We start from the raw sequence: 23,115 nt of genomic DNA, 5'->3' as shown, positions 1-23,115 counted from the left end.
AAATCCTAGGGAGACTAAAGCTAAAGGGACTAAAGGAACTAGAAATTGAACAAGATACCATTCACAGAATTTAAAGAAAGGGGCAGAGAAAGGCTCCCACTTAAGAGGCAAAAGCTGCAGACCTGGTAAAGTTGGCTTGTGAGAAGCAAGATATCTGAAGTATTCCTAAACTTTGATGCCTTATTACAGCCTGTAAAGCAGTGATGTTCTGTTGGCACTGCAGGGTACCTGAAAAATTGTGTAGAAATTTGAGTGCATGTGGCTGTCCAAGACCAAGGAATACTGAAAGATTGAAAGTCTGGAAGTGGATCTTTGGTGAAGGCATCAGAGAAAAAGTGTTATTTGGGAAACTCAGGTGCATTATTCAAGATTGGGGTTTGGAAACAATTGTGTGGAAATCAGAGCTCCCCTGAAACTAGTTGGCTCACAGTTTGAAAAGCATCTGGAGGGAATTGAAGAGAAATCCACAGATGGTATACTGGGTGGTGTTTGCCACTCGGTTTCAGATTGTGGTGCGGCTGACCAGTTATGTGAATATACATGGTAGCCCATAGTTTGGTTCGGGGGAACATGAGGAGCCATCAGGTTTGGATGAGGAGTATGGGATGGCATAGATGGGGCATGGAGAGTGTGTGGGGGTTGGGGGAACTGTGAATAGTGAGGGCCAGGGCATCTTACTGTTTTTATTATAACTAGGATAATCTCCCTCAGCACTAGGGCAGACCTTTCCCACAGACTGCCTTGGCACCAGATAGCCCCTGTAACTGCCTCCAAATTCTTTTGAGTCGAATGATCCGATTGCCACCCACATCTGCTCCCTGCAATGAAATTCAATACTTTATCCTGAGAAGGGGATGTCAAGCAGAGAAATTTCCCAACTTCTATCACCCACCTTAAAGAGGATCCAGCCCCATGCGTGGAATGTTGTTAGTTAACGTGATGTGCAGCACTGAAGGATACTGAAGAATCATCAACAGGAAGGTTGCAAATTCCGTCACTTGTCAGTGTTGAGTTTGATGTTCTTGGTTAGGGAAAAGCAATCGGGCTTTGGGCATTCCTACATGGACATTGTATGTGGATTTGACTTGAGGGTGCTCACTTCAGCCTGCCATTCTACTGGAAATGGAATGGATCATAAGACCATAAAATATAAGAGTAGAATTAAGCCATTTAGCCCTCAAGTATGCTCCGGTATTTGATCATGCCTGATATCTTTCTCAATCCTATTCTCCTACTTCTTTCCCAGAACTTGTGATTTCCTCACCAATCAAGAACCTATCTATCTCAAGGCCCTTCCATTGGGTGGATGCATTGCTTGATGCACAAGACAGCAAAAATGAATAGGAGGGTTATAATGTGGGTTTGATAATGGGTTAAAACACTCTGCTAAAGTCCCTGCCTTTCAATTACTTCAGATCTTCCAGCATTTCAACTGAAAGATTAATGAGCTAAGGTCTGAGGTTATTTAAGTACTTGTTGAAATCAAAGGACTATAAAGGTAGCCAGGTGAAAGAGAAGCATAAATTTATGTCATATCATGTTTTCCACATAAAATTGCATTTCCAAACAGAACCAGGAAGGAAAATTGAAAAAAAGAAATTCCCTTGGCATTATTTTGCACCCACACACTTTATTTGCAAAATAACTCAAAACTGTTTTAAGTATACAGGTTTATAGTTTTTTTTGTTCCTTCTATAGTCCAATATAGATTTTATCCAAATTTACTTTAATAACGGCATGTCGGCAGTGTGCGTCAACAATGATTTTTTAAGTCATGGTGATGAGGTCTAGTCAAATAGCAACTCCACTCCAGCTTTATACAAGGTCTGAAAATAGAGGCTTCTTTTCCACTTACATGAGTCATTTCAAAGTCATGTTACAACACAATCATGTTCCTTTATGGAGAGATAACAGCACATTCATCCCGGTTATACAATAACTGAATGCTGATGTGGTAAAAATTACAAGATGCCTGGCCCTACCTTTGAAGAATGCATTTTTATTATTTTTCCCATTCAGTTTGGTAGCACTACCGGCACGGACGGTTTACATTGGAAACAACTTTCATCCTTCCTTTTATGTTAGTGGTGTAATAATTAGAGCACTAGCACCAAGGCTGAACAATTTGATCCTGTGATTGGGTAGTTTTACTTTCTGCAATGGTGTAAAATGGGTGATTTCAGAGCCCTGCCCCCTGATTTCAATAGTGACAGAAATTGGGCAGACTGATCCACGATCACACATTTTACTAGCAACATATGTTGAATAATTTCTGACAATCCCATTCCGATGAGTGAATAGACAAATATGTTTTATGGAAAACAGATAAGGCTCCATCGAACAATAGCAGAATCTAGTCCAGTCAACTCCACAACTACTACAATAAGTAGTAGAATGCATCACACTGTTATCATAGTGAAGCATCCGTTCTAGAAGTTGTAAAAAAATTTCCAATTCAATCTACGGAACCATTCCAATCCCGTGCCCCGTCCCAATCCCGTGCCCCGTGCCCCGTCCCAATCCCGTGCCCCGTGCCCCGTCCCAATCCCGTGCCCCGTCCCAATCCCGTGCCCCGTCCCAATCCCGTGCCCCGGGCCCCGTCCCAACCCAGAGCCCCGGGCCCCGTCCCAATCCCGTGCCCCGGGCCCCGTCCCAATCCCGTGCCCCGGGCCCCGTCCCAACCCAGAGCCCCGGGCCATGTCCCAACCCAGAGCCCCGGGCCCCGTCCCAATCCCGTGCCCCGGGCCCCGTCCCAATCCCGTGCCCCGGGCCCCGTCCCAATCCCGTGCCCCGGGCCCCGTCCCAACCCAGAGCCCCGGGCCCCGTCCCAATCCCGTGCCCCGGGCCCCGTCCCAACCCAGAGCCCCGGGCCCCGTCCCAACCCAGAGCCCCGGGCCATGTTCCAACCCAGAGCCCCGGGCCCCGTCCCAATCCCGTGCCCCGGGCCCCGTCCCAATCCCGGGCCCCGTCCCAATCCCGTGCCTCGGGCCCCGTCCCAATCCCGTGCCCCGGGCCCCGTCCCAATCCCGTGCCCCGGGCCCCGTCCCAATCCCGTGCCCCGGGCCCCGTCGCAATCCCGAGCCCCTGGCCCCGTCCCAATCCCGAGCCCCCTGGCCCCGTCCCAATCCCGAGCCCCCTGGCCCCGTCCCAATCCCAATCCCGAGCCCCCTGGCCCCGTCCCAATCCCGAGCCCCCGGCCCCGTCCCAATCCCGAGCCCCCTGGCCCCGTCCCAATCCCGAGCCCCCTGGCCCCGTCCCAATCCAGAGCCCCCTGGCCCCGTCCCAATCCCGAGTCCCCTGGCCCCGTCCCAATCCAGAGCCCCCTGACCCCGTCCCAATCCCGAGCCCCCTGGCCCCGTCCCAATCCCGAGCCCCCGGCCCCGTCCCAATCCAGAGCCCCCGGCCCCGTCCCAATCCCGAGCCCCCTGGCCCCGTCCCAATCCAGAGCCCCCTGACCCCGTCCCAATCCAGAGCCCCCGGCCCCGTCCCAATCCAGAGCCCCCGGCCCCGTCCCAATCCAGAGCCCCCGGCCCCGTCCCAATCCAGAGCCCCCGGCCCCGTCCCAATCCAGAGCCCCCGGCCCCGTCCCAATCCAGAGCCCCCTGACCCCGTCCCAATCCAGAGCCCCGGGCTCCATTTAAATACGGTGTCCTAGCTCCATTCAATCCAATGCACTAAAACAAGTCTAATCCACCAAAAGCTTGCTATGATCCACTTAACGCTTCAATTTATCCCCGAAGGTTGCTCTTTCAATTAATCTTTGCAAATTCATCTCCTGCAGTGTCATTACAGTCCACAACTAAAATTACTGTCATTGAAACAAAGTTACTATCCTGAAAACAGCTAGCCAAATATATTTTCTTGTCTGCAAAGAACTCAACCGGGGGTGGGGGGGGGGGGGGGGGGTGCGCTGGTGTTGCAAAACAAATTGAAAGTATAAAAGAGCTGAAATAACTCTTACCGATATTTATTTTCCCTCATTTTAGCAAACGTTTAGACGGTGGACACAATCCCCAGACGCTGCAGTAACAATGAGCCTCCCTGCTGGATTCCTGCTTCCTGCTGCTTGCTGAGGCACACTAAAGTGAAGGGTAATCCTGATGTATTCAGGCTGAACACTTTCTAAACATTGCTATTAGGCTCAAGGCTGAGTGCAAAACTGTGACAGTCGACACAGCCAAGAATAGGTCAGGGTGGCGGTGGGAAGGTCGAGTTTTCCAGAAATGCACTTCAGTAATTCATAAATTTGTTTAATATTTAACAAAATGTATTAAGCAGAGAAATCGCCAAATAATAAGCAGCATGGAGGCAAATCCTGGTCTGTGACAGGAAGCAGAGAGTAGTGGTGGATGTTTTTCAGAATAGAGCAAAGTATGCAAGGGGGTTCCCTGGGGAACGCTGTTTTTCATGATTTATGACCCAAACCTGGATTTACAGAACACAATTTCAAAATTTGCAGAAGACAGGGAAACAGGAACTATTCTAAATGCTAACAAGCCAAGACTATCTAACCTTACTTCATAAGACAACCACTCAATCCAGGTATGAGTTTCATAAATCTTCGAACTGCTTCCAATACATTTGCACCCTCCCTTAAATAAGGTGACCAATACTGTACACAGTACTCCCAATGTGATCTCACTAGAGCTCTAACTATAAACATAGTCTCCCTACTTTTGTAATCAATTCCCTTCACATAAATGAAAACATTTTTATCAGCTTGCTTAATTACTTGCTGTACCTGCGTACTAGCCTTTTGTGATTCATGCACAAGGACATCCAGGTCCCTCTATATCTCAGAGCGCTGCAATCTCACCGTTCAGGTGATATGCTTCTCCTTTATGATTCCTGCCAAAAGTGACAATTTCACACTTGCCACATTATATAGCCAGTGGGAACAAGTGAGCCCATCCAGAAGAGCAAAGTCCAAAGCCCTAGTGAGCGCAGGCCAGTGGTCGGGCGCAAGCAGCTGGGCGAACAGTCGGGTGTGAGTGGGCGGGCGAGCACAAGCGCGAGGGAGCGGGCAGGCAAGCAAGCGTGGGCGAGATGGGGGATGGTCTGGTTCTGCCATATTTGAGGTGATTGGGAGGAGGTGGTTGTTGACGTGTGTGTCAGAGGGAGGAGGCTGTTAGGTTGGGGGTTTGTATGTTTCTGGGGTTCGGGTGGATATCAAGGCAGTGTGTGTGATGGAGAAACTGTTTTGGGGGAGGGGGTGTTTCCTGGCTGGGGAGATTTTGCTTTCGTTGCTGAGTCCAACTGTTTTTTCTGGGCACCCGGGAAACCCATACAGACATAGGGAGAATATGCATACCTCACACAGGTACTGGTCCAAGTTGGGAATCTGGCCTGGGTCCCTGGAGCTGTGAGACAGCAGTGCTAACCAAAGTGCCCCCACGCTGGCCCATAAATGAATGATTTCACATATATCATATTATTTTAAAGTGATCCAGGGGGTTTGTTATTGCCCTAAGAGGATTTATTTTGTCAGTAATGACAAGTTACCCTGTGTCCAGGGTTCTTTCCATTGCTCAAGGTGATTCAGAGAGTAGAGATATTTGCATTTTAAGCCCTTTTGTTAATTGTGACGACCTCTCCTGTGTCCAAGTTTCTCCTATTGTTTCCAGTGATCGAATACTGAAAGGTTTGTATGTTACCTGGGCCTGCCTGCAGAGTGTATGGAGTTGCCATGCGGCCACTGTGTCCCCCATTTTATATCTTGCTTGCAAAAAATACAGATTTATATTTTTGTTTTAGGGTTTACACTTTCCTGAGTGGATTATTTTGACTGTTCTAATAGGTTCCCATGTGTTTCAGATCACCACCCCCCTGATTAAGGTGAACCTTTACCGATCCGCGGACGTGTCCAAGACACCATCTGAGAGTCTTTATTTTTCTGTGGATGTAATGTATTAACTCACCCTAGAGCTGCTGAAGGCCGAGGCCAGGTCCAGCTGAGATTCATAGAGCTCCCGTTTGTCCCACGTCCGGGATTGGCTGTGGATAGTTTCTGGCCATTCTTGCCTTTCCTCTCCAGTAGTGTCCCAATTGGGGTTTAATATTGTTATTTAGCTTGCATCCTGACTGGTTTCACTGCTTCCTTGCACTTTATCAAGGGGAGAGTTGATCTTGCTGCTTTGTGCTTTTGTAAACTCCTCTTTGCCCTTTTCGGATCCTGACTCCTCCAGCAGCTTTGGGTGAATGAGTGTGGTGTGTTCCATCCTGCTATCTCTGTGGGTAAAGGAAGTTCCCTCTCTATATCTGTCCTGTATCTGGGCTTCAATCCACTCCTTCCTATCCTCGAGTGACAGGAAGCTGTTATAGCTCTCTGTGGGTTTGGGATTCACCCCTTCCCATCCCTGCATAACAGGGAGGCAGTGTGGTGTATTTTCAGTTCTGTGTTCCCTCCATCTATGGTTCTGGGGTTAGAGGGCGGAACCCCCTTTAGTCTTCTAGTTTCTGGGTCAGTTCCTTGCATTCTGTTCCTGGTATTTGTGGGGCAGGCATACTTCTTTTTACCCTTGTGATATTTTGTGCTGTGGTGGGCGCTTGGTTTTTTTTGGGGGGGTGTTGGTTAAGTCTCCAGGTCTGGGTGCCTTATGTTCTTGTGTATGTTCTAGAGAGAGATGTGGGAGGGGGCGTAAGAGAGAAAAGTGGCTTCCTGGTTTTTCGTATTAATTTGTGGGGGAGAGCAGTGGGAGAGTTGAGGGTGGGTCGGGCAGGGGGCTGGAAGCGGTGATGGTGTTGATCTTGGGTAGGAGGTTATTATTTCTGGGGCAGGGGTCTTTTTGGTAGGTTTGCTACATATAATGTTACGAGGGGCTCGTCGAGGGAGGAGAGGGGGTGGTTTCTGGTACTATCAGGGTTGGTTGTGTTGGGTTCTGGAGGATGTAATGGGTCCTTTTTGTTTGTAGGGGATGAAAATGGGTGGGGGTGGGTTGGTGGTCTCTGTTATGGGATGGTGTGTGTGGGCAGGGGGGTGGATGGGAATGCTGAGATATTTTTGATTGGAGAGTGGAATTTGTGTGTTAGTCTTTCTTTGCAATCCTTTTTCCGCGTTCTTCGCTTCTTGGCCTTTTTCTTTCCATTTCCTGGCTGTGCATCGTTGGGGGCAGGTTAGGCGTGTCACATATATAGAGAGATTTTTGGGGTTGGACAGAGAAAGGACATGTCTGCTTTTCTTCGTGCTCTGCCACCTTTCTTTCAGCTCACGTCCACCCTTGCTGCCCCCGTGATGCCTTGCCCTTATAATTTGCCTTCTTGTCTCCCTGGGCCTTTTCCTTTCTCCACATATTTTTAATCCTGTTAATTTTTTCTAGTGCGGGGTGGTGAATGGGGGTGGGGTGGGTACTCTCATGTGGGGGTGGAGAGGGAAAAGAAAGGTGAGGGGTGGGGGGAGAAGAGGGAAACAGGGTGAGGGTCTGGTTCTGCCACATTTTTAGGTGGCTGGGGGGGAGGTGGTGTGTGTTAGGAGCAGGGCACTGCTAGGTTTGGGGTTTATGTGTTTCTGGGATTGGGGTGTATGTCAGGGTAATGTGCGTGTGGGAGAGTTTTTTTGGGGGGGATGGGTAGGTTGAAGGGTGGTTTGCTGCTTTAGAGAGAGAGAGTGAGCGAGCGAGTGAGAATGTGTGAGAGAGAGAGAGAGAAAACATGCGAGTGTGTGAGGGAGGGGGAGAGAGAGAGACAGGGAGAGTGTATGTCTGTGTGTGAGAGAGAGAGAGAAAGAGAGAGATTGTATGAGAGAGTGCATGTGTGTGAGAGAGAGAGTGCAACTGTTTGAGAGTGAGATAGAGTGACTGTGTGAGAGAGAGAGTATGAGTGTGAGAGAGTATGAGTGTGTGAGAGAGAGAAAGAGTGAGAGTGTGTGTGTGTCGGAGGTGGTTATTCTTTGATGCACATAAATGGACAAAAGTACTTTTCATTACTATCCTCATTTAGAATTGACTTGCTCGGGCATTGCTGCATGTCCAGTCACCCACAGGAAGCACAATCAGCTGGTGACCATTTAAAGCAGTTGCTGCCAAATCCTTGCCTCTTCTCTGGCTCAGACCACACACACCGGACACTGACAAGCAGCTGCCTCCCATTCCGCTCTCCAGCAGCTGGTGGGCCCTGGCCTGCTCCCTCCTGATGGTTACATTAGCAGATTTGGCATTGTAACATTTACCGTGCACACTCCAACCCTGGCACCATGGTCTTGTGCCTGCTTCCTGCAGAATTGCCAATGCTCCAACTCACTCACACCACACTCACCTCACAGGCCAGGCACAGCTGCTATTAGTCCTCTGTGCCTCTTGCTGAGCAAACAAACACTCAGAGACAGGACAGTCACCATCCCGTTTCCCGTGTGCAATTTTCTCTGGTATTGCACGCAAGGACTTAGCCCTTAAACTTCTTGGCAGGAGAAAAAAAGTAACTACATTTATGAGAGCAGTATGTGTGCACATACCAGTTTACGTCATATTCCTTCATTTTCTTAAAGTAACATTTCAAAATTTTGCAGATGGTTTTCAATAGCCATCAGGAGACTGATGCCAATTCCAGAAGACCCCTGGACATTCCGGGATGGTTGGCAACCCTACTTGTGGATGGCAGGAAGCCAGGAGGTGAGCTACTTGCTGCAGAATCCCCAGCCTCACCAGATCATGCCATCACAGGTTATATGATTGGCCCAGTTATGATGTTAACCACAGATATCATCGGTGGGAGCTTATGCCATTCTGTCAAAGGCAGACAATTACATTTTCTCTTGTTGGAAGTGGGCATTGCTGATCGGGACCAGTTGGGGATCCCGAGATTGCCTGAGAAAGGAGATCAATTAGCCTTATAAAAATATCCATTTCATGCCCACATAGGGAAGATATATTTAAATAACGTTGGATCTTTGGCTTTTCAAGGGCTCTTTGTTCCAGGGCAGAGCGTTGAGGTTTCCCTACACAGATGTGGGCCTCTCATCCCTGTGATATAGCGTCCGATCAATGTCAATTGCCATGATTTAACAAGGGATTCCACTGCGCTGATCTTCCTGAGGGAGAGGCAGAAAACCAGAATTCTGAAGCCTTGATTTCCATGTGGGAAAAATGTGCACAATCTGAATTTATCAATCCATTTACAGAGAACTGATAGCTGGTTGAGCATTTTTGTTGCTGAGTGACTATTGATGCTGAGAATTTAACATGATTTCAGCAGTGGCAAATTTTCAGATTTCAGAACAAAGGACAGTATTTTAAAATTGGCATTGAAGATCATGTTTACAGCAACATAATGGGGAATATCTGCTACTGTCCATTTGTGAAGCACACACTGGACTTCACACTAAAGTGTAAGATCTACATCATAGGTGCACCCAGATACAGCCAGAAAGCATCCTTTCTGGTTGTATCATAGCTTGGTATGGCTCCTGCTCTGCCCAAGACCGCAAAAAAAAACTACAACAGGTTGTGAACGCAGCCCAGTCCATCATGGAAACCAGCCTCCCATCCATTGACTCTGTCTGCACTTCCTGCTGCTTTAAAAAAGCAGCTAACATAATCAAAGACCACAACATCCCAGATATACTATCTTCCACCTTCTTCCATCAAGAAAAAGACAGAAAAGTCTTAGATCATGTACTAACCTACCCATATAGAGTGTAAAGAAAGATCAGTTTAATATATGGTAGGTGCATTCAAAAGTTTGGCAATAGGGAAAAGCTGTTCATCCCTATTGCCAAACTTTCGAATGAACCTACCATATATTAAACTGATCTTTCTTTACACCCTGTGTTTGCAACATTATATTCTGGAACCTCTCCTTTCCTTCTACCTTATATATTCTATGTTCTGTCTGTATGTCGAGCAAGAAACAATACTTTTCATGGATTCCAATACATGTGTCAATAATAAATCAAATCAAATAATGGTTACTTTACTGGATCAGAGACTTGGACTAGTAATCCAGTCAGTTTAATAACCACAGCAGTTTGAAAAGTTAAATAGTTTATATGAAGCCTACACTTGTGCCATGGCTCAAAGCAACAGATAGAGAGAGAACAAGGGAAAAGGAGGATGAGTATCTTGCAATTCCAACTAGAAACTACAATCAACAACATAAAAGAATGCAAGATTTACCAGAACTCCAACCAGGTGAATTGGTCTGGGTTCATGACCAGAATCATGTAGGCCATTGGAAAAAATATTGATCTTGTAAAGACTGAAAATGGAATTGTGAGAAGAAACAGAAGTATAATTATGTCTATAAGATGACAACGACTAACAAAATAGACTAACTATTCAGACCATCTGGAAAACAACCAGAACAGAGAGCCAGTAGTCTTCGAAGATTCACTTTTTACTCGATCAGGTTTGAAAAAGAACACAGAAAACTTGACTCCTATGCAACCTCCAAGAGAGCGAAGAACAAGGTCATGAAGATTAGTGAAATCACCACATGACTTATCGCTGTCAATCAGGAATTAAGGCAGGCACTTCAGGGAGAGGTAGAAAGATGCCAGAGTCTTCAGAGGAAATGTATTGTAGAGGTGTTTGGTTCCTATGACATGGAAATAAATCCATCGATGTATATTCAAAATTTTGTCTTTATTTGTAAATTGGACTGTTTCAGCTGAACAAAGACAAACAAGGTTGCTGCTACAGCTCACCAGAGTCACAGGGTTTTCCCTCTGTAGGATCATAGGAATTAGGAGTGAGAGTAGGCAATCCAGCCCTTCGGGCCCACTCTGTCATTCTGTATGATCATGGCTGATTTCCATCTCATCCTAACTCTACTTCCCTGCCTTTTTCCATAGCCCTTTACCCACTCTTGATCAAATATTTATCTAATTTTTCTTAGATCACATCCACAGGATCCCCGTTTTCTACCTTACTGGTTACATTTTCAAAGAATTCCAGCAGGTTTGTCAAACAAGACTTGCCTTTCACAAAGCCGTGCTGACACTGGTGAATTGAGCTTTGCTTTTCCAGATGCTCAGTCACCTACTTCTTAATGATTGACTTCAGCAACTTGCCCACCACTGAGGCCCATCAAGCTGCCTGGTCTATAGCTCCCCACTTTTTGCCTCTCTCCTTTCTTGAATAAGGGCATCACATTAGCATGTTTCCAGTCCCCCCGGTAACTTTCCGGAATTCAGGGAATTTTGGAATATCATAACAAATGCATTCACTATCTCTGCTGTCACCTCCTTTAACACTCTAGGGTGAAGGCCATCAGGACCTGGGACTTATTTACTTGTAAACCCTTCAGTTTACTGAGTACCCTGTCCCTGGTTATAGTAACCAAGTTCTACTGTGTTAACTGCAGTTTTTTAGAACAGAATTATCATCTCCTACTGTGAAGACAGAGACAAAGTATTGATTTAGTGCCTCTGCCACCTCTGAGTTTCCCATTATTACCCTACCATTTCCATCCTCAAAAGGGCCAACCTCTACTTTCACTATTCTCTTCCTCTTTATATACTTATCGAAACTTTTGGTGTCAGTGTTTATATTTTCAGCTATTTTCCTTTCATAGTTCATTTTAGCATTTTTGATATTGTACTTAGTCATATTTTGTTGGCATTTGAAGGTCTCCCAATTTTCCATGTTGCCATTAACTTTTGCAGTATTATATGCTGTCAATTTTGTCCTCATTTTATCCTTGATTTTCTTATTAAGCCATGATGATTTTTCACTCTTTTGCAATTCCTCTCCCTTAGTTGAAATGTCTTTAATATCTCCCGAAACAACAGCCACTGTTCTTCGACTGTCCTTCCTTGAAGAGTCTTACCCAGTCCACTTGGGCCAACTCTTTTCTTCGGCCTGCATAATTACCCTCGGCCAATGCTAAAACTCAGGTACGTAGTTCAGTCCTCTCACTTCCAATCTGATTTTTCAGAGTTCTGCTTCTGCATTAGGTGAGTGGATCTTCTCCACTCACCTGATGAAGGAGCAGTGCTCCAAAAGCTGGTGATTCCAAATAAGCCTGTTGGACTTTAACCTGTGTTGTGAGACTTCTTACTGCGCCCACCCCAGTCCAAAGCCAGCATCTCCACCTCAATCTGAATTTGAAACTCTATCACATTGTGATGACTCCTTCCTAATGGATCCTTAACTACAAGACCATTAATCAATCCTTCCTCATTAAATAATACCAGATCTGAAGTAGCAAGTTCTCTGATTGGATATTTTACATTCTGCTCTAAGAAACAGTCCCTCTGGAAACTAGTTTTAATAAAAACAGAAGAAGCGTAGGCTGCCTCAACCTGAACTTTCACGAAAGAGAGAGATCAAAACTCATTATTGGAAGAGATGCTAGTAACCAAGCAACCTCTTTGTTCAGGAGGGACAAGGGAATCCTGGGCAAGAGCATGGAAAGAAATTACTAATTAACAAAGAACCATTAATAGAGCATATCACATGACCCCAGCCTCTGGCCTTTTGGGCAGTTTTCTTTGAGTCTCACAGTAGATCTGCCATTTCAACATCAAACTGGTAAGACCACAAGCAGGCTCCTCCAGAGGCTATGTCATAATTCCTCTATAAGAAAACTATGTGGATAGTTTTGGAGTCTGAAGATCAATGCCAACAGATGCCAATTAAATCGACTGCACACATGCAGCATTTTCTGTTTGTATTTCAGACTTGGTATTGGAAGAGATGTTCAATAATTCAATTCTGTATTGTAGATAGATGTGGAGAAAGTAATATAAATATCGAATGCAGACTTCATCAGGGAGCTTCTAACTTGAAAGACATATTGGCTCAGATGTTGGTAATAGTAATGATGCTGAAACGGTCAGCATTTTCTGTCATTACTCCACTGACAGCAATTTCTGAAGACAAGGTATGCACAAAATGTCAGGGATATCCAGAAGTTGTCAGTGATTCTACAAATCTCCAGAGGGTTGAACTACTCTGGAGGCAATCCCAAACCATTATCAATAGAAATGAATTGAATTCAGGAAAGACATTTTTGAATCCACATTTTTCACAAGGAACTTTTAACTCACATCCAGTGCCCAGTGCGGTTATGTTAGTGTTCCCATTATGTTTGTGTTCCTTGGAGGGGCGGTGGGGTGGAATTCCTTTTATGTGTGGTGGGAAAGAAGGGCCAATGCCTGCAATGGTGGTGGGAAGATGGTGTTTAATTCCCATGCTGATCAGTGCACCATTTAAAGATGGCACCCTGATCACTGTGGAGCCAGTCTTGTTGGCTCTGTCAGGCCTTACCAAGCCAGAGTGACAGCATAAACCACACCACCAGATTGCCTTTGCACTAAGTGCCAGAAAATTCTGAAACTCAGCCGTGTTAGAGAGATACAGGCCAGTTTTCAGTCAGAGCCTGACAAATTATGGTAAAATTCCATTCCCTAGGTCAGATGACAAAAGTTTGATAGGTTTTAAAGAGTATCTTAAAGGAGGGCAGAGAGGCACAAGAAGGGAATTCCAGAGCTTAGGGTCAAGGCAACTGAAGGCAGGGTCATCAATGCTAAGGCAATTATAATTGAGGATGGATAAGAGACCAGTATTAGAGGGTTGGGAGTTGGAGGAGATTACACAGCTAGGAAGGGATTAGAAAACAAGGGTGAGAATTTTAACATCAACACAATGCTTGGCCAGGAACCAGTGAGCACAGGGAGGAAAGGGACTTACTGTGAGTTAAAACATAGACAGTTTTGGAAGGCCTCAAGTTTACATGGGGCATCATATGGGAGACCAGCCTGCAGTGCCTTGGACTAGTTGAGTCTGATGGTAATAAAGGCATGAATGAGGGTTTCACTAGTAGATGTGCTGCTAAGATAGGGGTGAAGTCAGGTGAAAATAGGCAATCTTGGCAGTGGCACAAACAAGAGGCTGGAAGCTCATCTCAGGATTACTCCAAGGTTGTGAACAGATCAACTTAATCTCCCAGGGAGAGTGGTAGAGTCATTAGGTCAGGAATGGAGTTTGGCATGTGGATCAATGGCTTCAGTCTTCCCAGCGTTTAATTGGAGGCACCAGTTCAGATCAATGACGTGAAGGGGAAGAGTTTCAGGTCATTAATCTAAACTAGACGCGAATACAAATCCAAAAATTGAAAGACCAGTTTGTTAACCCGCTACATTGATTTAAAGCTTCATACATGATTATTACATCTGGAAGGAGAATAGACTAGGTCAGAGTCAGATATGTTGCAAGCATTCTCACCGAGATGCTTCTAAACTGGCTCAGCAGGGAGGTGGTTTTACTTTCTGACAAGCTGACTTCAAGCTCACTCTGACTGAATGCTGTTGATCTTAGCAGGATGCCAAATAGAAGCAGATATGCTGACTAATCACAATAGATCAATGCCATTTTAAACAAGAGATGTGTTTTGTCAGTAAAATAAGCCTCTCCCGTGATCTCACAATCTCTTAAGTCTCATGATTTCCTCAGGGAACACATTTTCTACTTACACAGATACAAATAATTGCTTTTAGGTGGGAGAGTTCTTCTAAAATAATTTCTAGGCACGAGTTTGAACTGAAGATTTGGGGAACATATTAAAGTTATCACATTAATTGGAAAAGATTTGACTGCTCGAGACAGTTGCTCTGCTCTGAAAAAGCTAACAGTGGTCTCTCTTTATTGGAAGGTGGAAATCACAAGCAAATGGGCATTTACCGTCTTCTATGCCAGTATAAGGTAAAAGGGGAGGCTGGAAGAGAACATATTCAGGGATCAACAATCACCTTGAGTTATTTATCCGCTCAAGCTTTAGTCCAGCAGAGAGCAACTGTTCAAATTGAAGTGGAAAGTATGTGGGTTATGATGCTGGAATAATCTCATTTTACAGTGCATCAGGCAGCAAGCTAAACTTCATATGTACATTCTGGAAGCAAGCAAATTCTATCTGCTTATAACGCTGTTACTAGAATAGTTTACATGGATGGGGAGGATTATGGCATTTCTGTGCCAGTGACCAATAGATTGAAGACCCAATGCTGTCATCAAATCTTCATTTACTGCTAAGACTGCTTGCGATAGGAGAGTCACATCTATAATTTGGCTTTGTGTTTACATTATGGAAACTGCCACTCCAGCCCAGCAAGGGAATCAAACACCCATGAAAATCTAAATCTACAAATCAGCCGGCAGAATGTGAGATAATAGCCATGTAAACTTCAGGGATCAGTGCGCAAAATTCATTCTCCAATGGCCAAAGCTGTAAAACTAAAATATAAAAGCATGGAACTCAATGGCCTTCCTTTTCTGTATGAATATTAAATCAGCCTTGATCTAGAATGGGAACAAGAAGAGGGTGCATGGACATCAAGGATTCGTGAACATCACCTTATGGGTTGCTTTTAAAACCATAGGTAAACTGCGAGTCCAAGTGCAGATCCATGTGGCTGATTAGAGACTAAATAAGCCACTAAAGAGTTTTCCAATTTAATTGTCAATTTATATTTTGTTTGTAAATTATTAAGAATTTCTCTTTGGAATAATTGGCAGTGAATCAGTTTAAACTCAGTGTTCACTTATTCCGTCTGGATTTTTTTAAAATCAAACCTTCTACCAAAAGGAAAGGGAAGTCTTCCCATTGCAAGGTAGAGATATGATTCAATCTAGAGCAGCAGTGAACTAACTGGAGCACCTTGATTTGAAAAATGCTATCTTTTCAGGACATTTAGCTACAGCAACCCCAAAGTTTTGTTAAGAAAACAATGAAAGACTGAATATCAATAAGCAAGGGTGGTACAGTAGCACAGTAGTTAACATTGCTGCCTCACAGCTCCAGGGACCTGGGTTCAATTCCTGGCTTGGGTCACTGTCTGTGGAGTTTGTGCATTCTCCCCATGTCTGCGTAGGTTTTCTCTGGGTGCTCCGGTTTCCTCCCATAGTCAGAAGACATGCAGGTTAGATGTATTGGCCATGCAAAATTAGTGTCAGGGGGATTAGCAGGTTAAGTACATGGAGTTATGGGGATAGGGCCTGGTTGGGATTGTGGTCGATGCAGACTTGATGAGCTGAATGGCATCCTTCTGTATTGTAGGGATCTATGATCTTTTGAATAGACTGCATCTATTATTCATAAAATGCTTTTTGTGCTTTTGAACCTCACTGAGTTTTTTTTTGCTTTAATGTCATTATTTATTTGCTGTATTTTCTTTGGCTATGCATCTGCACTGTTCTCTGGTTGTCCAGTGTTCTGTAATACGAACATGCATTAAGGGACCCCAATTGCCTCTTCTCCCACCAGGCTCTCTATTTCTCATCCCCCTCTCCTGCAAGTCTGTTTTGGTTGAAACAATAGGTCAGTGTAGAATGTTTTCTATTCTTAATCCAAAATTAGAATTTGTAATGCGTTAACATATTCAACAAATAAAAAAAAAACTGCCTTGATATTATAGCATACTAGTCCTACGTGGACACAAAATGTAACTGGAATAAGATCCATCAGCAGCACAGTGGTTAGCACTGCTGTCTCAACGCCAGGGACCCAGGTTCGATTTCCATCTTGGGTCGCTGTTGGTGCGCAGTCTGTACGTTCTCCTGTGTCTGCATGGGTTTCCTCTGGGTGCTCCGGTTTCCTCCCACAGTCCGAAAGATGTTTTGGTTAGGTGCATTGGCCATGCTAAATTTTCCCTCCGTGTACCCGAACAGGTGCTGGAGTGTGGCGACTCCAGTAGCTTCACTGCAGTGTTAATGTAAGCCTATTTGTGACACTAATAAATAAACTATATTTTCTCCTATTACCATTCCCCACTATTTCTAGCACTTCACCATAAACTTTATTTATACACAAGTTCCACTAGCTAAGCTATAGAAGCAGAATTAGGCTATTTGGCCCATTGAATCTGCTCTGCCATTCAATCATGGCTCATACGTTTCTCAACCCCATTCTCCTGATTTTTCCCCTTATCTTTGATGCCCTTCCCAATCAAGAACCTGGAGTGGTGATCAAATCCAAACTTTCTTAACTCAATTTAAAACTGTACCAAGGCTGAAACTTTGAAATTGAATAGAATGCCAACGTGCTTTCCAAGGATTTGAAGCCATAGAAATGAGACCCTGTATATTGACCAAGGGGATGCGAGAGATAAGAAACTGAAATGGGGAGGAGCAATTCAGGGCCAATTCTATGAACAGGGAATTCGAGTAACTAGTTAAGACTGCTCCATCCTAGCAAAGAGCCAGCACTGAGAATTGTTCGCGCTTGGAATGATTTTCCACAAGGATTAGTTGCTGCAGAGATCATTGCATCTTTTCAGTAAAAAGATTATATTTTGAAGCAAAAGGGATAAGGGATTATGGGAAAGAGCAGTGAGATTAGTTTGGGGTTGCTCGGGCAGAGAACTGGTACAGATGCCGCGGGCTCCATTTGTATGGAAATTTCAATGGCAAGCTCGAATTTCTCAATCCATCCGACTGGCTGTCAGAATTAAACCTTCTGGATTTTATCTCAGTTTTGTACCATTCTTGACTGAAAGCACCTTTTTCCCCTGAGTGTTTTACATTCTGCACTATCAAATGCATGGCAGAAGATTAACCACATGAGGGCGTCCTTGGAATCCATGTGAATCTCATCAAATGCTTATCCGCAACCCATATATTTCACATCACCGGTGCAATTTCTAATAAACTGATCACAAAATTAAATATCTATGCTGACATTTTGTCATTTTTGATTCATAAAGGGAAACACTGATAAGGGGGTCATTCAATCTGAATTAGCTCACTCTTCCATTCAACCCTGGCACTCCCTCCCTCACAACACTTTACTGCCTCAACCTTTATAATTCCTTCCTTCGTAGGGAAAGTGGATTTAGAATCCGAGAGTATCCCTACGGTGCAGAGGGCAGCCATTTGGCCCATTGAGTCTGCACCAACAACAATTCCATCCAGGCCCTATCTCCGTAACCTCATGTAATTACCCCACGTATCCCCCTAACCTACATACCTTGGGACACTAAGGGGCAATTTAGCATGGCCAATCCACCTAACCTACACGTCATTGGACTGTGGGAGGGAACCTGAGCACCCGGAGGAAACCTATCCAGACAGGGAGAATGTACAAACTCCACACAGTCACCCAAGGCTATGGAATTGAACCAGGGTCCCTGAAACTGAGGCAGCAATGCTAACCACTGTGCTGCCCAAATGTTTAGAGAATGAACAGGTACTCTATGAATCATTGCTAAAACTGCTTGTGGACCATCGTTTTCTGTCGTTATGAACAAACGATAAAGCACCGAAAGGTGTTCAAAGACCAACAAAAATTGTACCAATTTTAAAGTCCAGGGAGTTGGACTGCAAACTTACACAAATAAAAATGTTTCCTATTGAAAAAAGGTAATTCCAGCTGGAGAGCCTGAGGTAGATGTAAAAATAATCTGTACAAAAAACTGGAGCAGGGCTAAGAGATAAAAAAAACTGCAGACAAAAGGTAATTTGAAGAGTTAAGTGCTTCACATCAAATTTTCCTGGAGTATACTGCCAGCTGGTGGCTGAAGTGTTCAAAGAGGGAATGTTGCCTAATACAACACGGAAGACAATTGTAGAAGCTAAAATCATTCAGCATCAACGTCCTGAGGGTCATTACTGATCAGAAACATTAATGGACCACTCACGTAGATATTGTGGCAACAAGACCAGGTCAGAGAGCAGGAATTCTGCAATAATTAACCCACCTCCCAACTCACTAAAACATTGTGATGGAAAATGCTCCCCTTGCCTGGATAAGTACATCCAACAACCACTCAAGAAGCTCGACACCATCCAGGACAAAGCAGCCTGATTATCACCCCATCTACCACCATAAAAAATACTTTCACTCCCTCCACTACCTGCACACCATGACTGCAATATGTACCGTCTTCAAGATGCATTGCAACAACTTGCTACAGCAACTTCCAAACCCACAACCTCTACCTGCTGGAAAAACAAGGGCAGCAGCTACATGGGAACAGTACCACTTACAAGCTTCCCTCCAAGTCACACACCATCCTGACGTGGAACTATATCACTGTTCCTTCACTGTTGCTGGATGGAAATCCTGGAAGCCCCTTCTTACTCCAACTGTGGGTGCACCTTAACCATATACCCTGTAACCACTCAATCTGAGGACTGACCACCACCTTCTCTAAGGCAATTAGGGTTGAGCAATAGGTGTTGGCCTTGCCAGTGAACATCTATATTTCAAAACCAAATATAAAACTTGTTTATGTCTTTGCACTGCCCTTTAAAGGGAGGAATATTGCTGAGAATATCAGGAAAATCCCTGATTCTTCATATAGTGTCATGAAATATAATTTACATCAACATGATTACATCCAGATTTTCTAAGCTACCCCCTTCAGGAAGTGATCTTATTTAACTCGAATTGAATTCCTCTTGTGCAGTTTGCCCTTTTGCCCAAGGCAGAAACCTTATCTTCCAACAGTCACTTGTTTATCCACCCCAGTTCACTGCCTGACTGCTTTACACTCGCAGCTTTCTGACTCCAATGTCACTTTCAGTTAAAGTTAACAACCTCTTCCACAAGAGCAGAATCCACAGCCTAGCCTGGCAATGATTGCTGCTGAGTTCACGTGGTGAGGATTACAGCAGCATTGCGCTTGCACAGGTCCCGATATCAAATTAATTTGCATTGTACCAGCAAGGTGGATCAAATGTCCCATTTGGAATCTAATATATGGTCATCAGCACTGACAGCCATTGAATTTAAACATGATAGTACGCACTACACAAAAGGTGTCGTAGCTATTCCAGTACAGCTGCAACAATGCAGTGAAGCAATAATGTGGAAAATTGCTCAGATACATCCTGTCCATAAAAGTAAGGCAAATCCAACCCAGTCTATTGCCACCCTATCATCCTTATGTCACCAAAGTAATGGAAGTAGCCATCAGAACTATCAAGTGACAATTTCTCATCAACGCTCAGTTTAGGTTCCATCAGGGCCACTCAATACCAGACCTCAATACATGTTTTGCCCAAAAACAGAAACGAGAGCCGAATTTCATGGAAGGGATGAACATAACTATCCTTGACATCAGGTAACATTTGACTATGTAAACCTTCAAGGAACCCTAATAAAAGCGGTCAGTGGAAGGCAGGGGGAATTTCCCACTGGTTGGCATCCTACTTGGCAAAAAAGGAAGGTGGGTGTCCCAGCACGTCACTGCAGGAGTTCCTCAGATAAAGTCCTAGACTCAACAATTTTCTGGTGCTCCATCATAAAATCAGAAGTGCAGATGTTTGCTGATGACTGGATGGTGTGCAACACAAATTGCAATTCCTCGGGTAATAAAGAGGTCCATGTTGGAACGTGCAAGACCTGGACAACATTCAGGCCGACAAGTAAATTCGTGCCACGTTAGCTCTCAGCAGTAAGCATTTCCAAGGAGAGAATCTAACCGCCTCTTCATAACATCCAATGGCATCACCATCATTTCTGCGTCAGGATTCACCATGAACCAGAAGCTCAACTGGACTTGCTGCATAAATGCTACTGCTACTAGAGCAGGTAATAGGCTCATCCATTGTTTGGCAGTAAGTAGTTCACTTGTTGACTCATCTACAAGTCACAATTGAACATAATGGAGTACACTCCACTTACCCAGATGGGCACAATTACATCAACACTCAAGAAATTTAGCATTATTAAGGACAAACCAGTCTGCTTGATTGGCATTGCATGCATTAATTTAAACAACCATTTTTTCTACCATTGATTCACTCTGGTCAACTTGAACATAATGGGAGATGGGAGGTGGGCGCGGGATGGTGTTAGTACGTAGGAAAGTATCAGAAAGCTCTGTCAAAATAGCTCCTGCTTTCTGGCTGGACCCTTTACAGCAAGGAGACAGGTGGCCGACTGATCTTTATTAAAGCTTACGGTGCTATGCCAATAGAATTTTCGTAGCATTGGACGAGTCACCTACTGAATTCAGAACGCAGCACTTACTCAGAGCCAGCCAACCAGTGGCAAGGAGGGCAACCAAGGAACCCTCCTTTTGAAGCCACAGTAGCAGAACTGCCTGATGAAAAAGTGGAACAGCTCAGAACCAAATTCCTGGCTATTCAACTACAATAAGCCTTACAATCCGCTGTGAATCCTTTGCTTTACAAGACTCTCACTTCAACATTAAATATCATATCCATTCAAAATACCATTGGAGACTGAAGATTGTGTGTGTGTGTGTGTGTGTGTGTGTGCAGGCAGTGGGGTCCTGAATAAGACCGTAGGTGTGCGACAGTACACTTAATTCATGGCAAGTTTCTGAGGATAAATAACCATCTTTATTTTTAAACTCTAAAAGCTTGCTGCTGAATTACTTAATTGGAATACACACTTCAAAGAAAAGTGAACATACAACTCTTTTCATACAAAATCTGTTGATCATGGGGCAGTAAGATTCTGTCTGTGACAATGCCCATTGTTCAGTCCTTTCAAACATTAATAAATTGGAACATTATACTTAATTTTCAATATTTCAAAAAGATAAAACACAGAATCCTACCTACCTTTAAAAGGTATCTGAAGGAAGAACTGCTCTTTGTCAATAATGCAATCAGCACCACACAATTGTTAGGCATATTTACAATGTTATTACACGAGGCCATCCTCAGCAATATCAAAGCAAGAGAGATGCAAGTTCATATGTTCTCAGTTATGGTTCGTTTAGTATTTCTAAACGTCATAAGTCTGCTAGGGCAAAGTTCAGATACAAATGTTTAATATATTCATAATACCTCTTTGGAATCAAAGTCGTGGACTCAGAAATGTGGTATATTTAACAAGTTTGTCTATCATTCCTATGTGCACTATTTTCTGCATTCACAAATCCATTTTAAGAATTGGGTTAATACCGATATACAAATAGGGTACACAGGAACAATGTATGAACATATTTTCCCACCCAGCCTGCCACGGGAATTGTAGTGGGCAGGACAGGGCAATGCAAAGGTCCGTTGATCTTGGGCAGGATTGTCTGATCTTGGGGTGAGCGCAGCCAGAAAATCCCACCCATTACATGTGAATTTTGTTCACTGGATTCTTATCCTATTGAACCAATATTCCCAATTAGATAAAGTTACTTTTTATTTATTAGTCACAAGTAGGCTTACGTTCACACTGCAATGAAGTTACTGTGAAAATCCCCTAGTCGCCAGCGCCTGTTCAGGTACACTGAGGGAGAATTTAGCATGGCCAATTCACCAAACCTGTACATCTTTTGGACTGTGGGAGGAAACCACAGCACCTGGAGGAAACTTACGCAGACACGAGGAAAATATGCAAACACCATACAGACAATGACCCAAGCCGGGAATCTAACCTGGGTCCTTGGCACTGTGAGGCAGCAGTACTAACTACTGTGTCACTGAGATCAATTACTAAATCTGATATTATCTATGATAATGTACAGAACCAAGGAAGCAGCAAGTATTTTTGATACTTACATATATTTCTGTGTACTGATCTTCAAACGGTGAAAGTTCTACATCTGCTAGTTTAAGTCATTATAATATTTGTACAATATTAAACTATTTGCTCCCTATTTATGCAATTTTAAACTGATTTGCCCCTATTTTCCCTTAGTGCTCTAAGATGTGTAGGTAAATACATTGGGGTTGCAGGGAAAGGGCTGGGTGGCCCTCTGTCAGAGTGTTGGTGCAAACTCAATGGAGTGGATGGCCTCCTCCTGCACTGTATGGATTCTATGATTCTATATTTTGGGTACACTTTACTAATAATTACCACATAAAAGGCAGAATGAAAAAATAATCACTCTGAGATCAACAATCTTTCATTTGTACACGCACGGGGTTTGAAAGCTATATAAAAATAAATTACTGCAAAGTTTGCATCTATAATTGTTTGGAGATATTAGACATACTAATTAAATAAGGATCAGGATAATAACTTGGCCTTTCTTCTCCAGTAAAGAAAACTCATTAAAATGAAAATATTCCCAATTGTAAGCTATTATGAATCAAATAAATTCAGCAGTCATCAGTTTGTGTCATGCACCAAAACAATAAAAAGATGTGGAAGTGCCAGAAGTCAGATTTTTATTTCAGTATTAGCATTCAGACGCTCAGTGTAAATATCATTTTCCACTGTCAGCTCAGCACTTAGCTATCTTTGTTGATTCTTGTTTCAGAAAGAGGGGAC

General features: G+C 44.0%; 1 protein-coding gene across 4 annotated transcripts in view; it reads right to left on the bottom strand.

The window, feature by feature from the left end:
- tub (TUB bipartite transcription factor) overlaps window positions 1-23,115 on the bottom strand; it is a 368,210-nt gene that overhangs the window by 221,578 nt on the left and 123,517 nt on the right. Inside the window, exon 1 of one of the 4 annotated variants that reach the window (XM_080190167.1) lies at window positions 3,962-4,032. The exons of the other annotated variants lie outside the window; for them this stretch is intronic. Coding sequence (XP_080046293.1) covers window positions 3,962-3,981 — 20 coding nt within the window. The 5' untranslated portion in view covers window positions 3,982-4,032. Of the gene's footprint in view, window positions 1-3,961; window positions 4,033-23,115 lie in introns of those variants that run through there. 4 annotated transcript variants of the gene reach the window in all.

This window comes from Carcharhinus amblyrhynchos, chromosome 6 (assembly GCF_965287045.1).
Source record: "Carcharhinus amblyrhynchos chromosome 6, sCarAmb.v2.hapA, whole genome shotgun sequence".
NCBI classification, from domain to species: Eukaryota; Metazoa; Chordata; class Chondrichthyes; order Carcharhiniformes; family Carcharhinidae; genus Carcharhinus; species Carcharhinus amblyrhynchos.
Note: the sequence above shows the minus strand (reverse complement) of the source record. Positions and strands in the feature narration are given on the sequence as shown.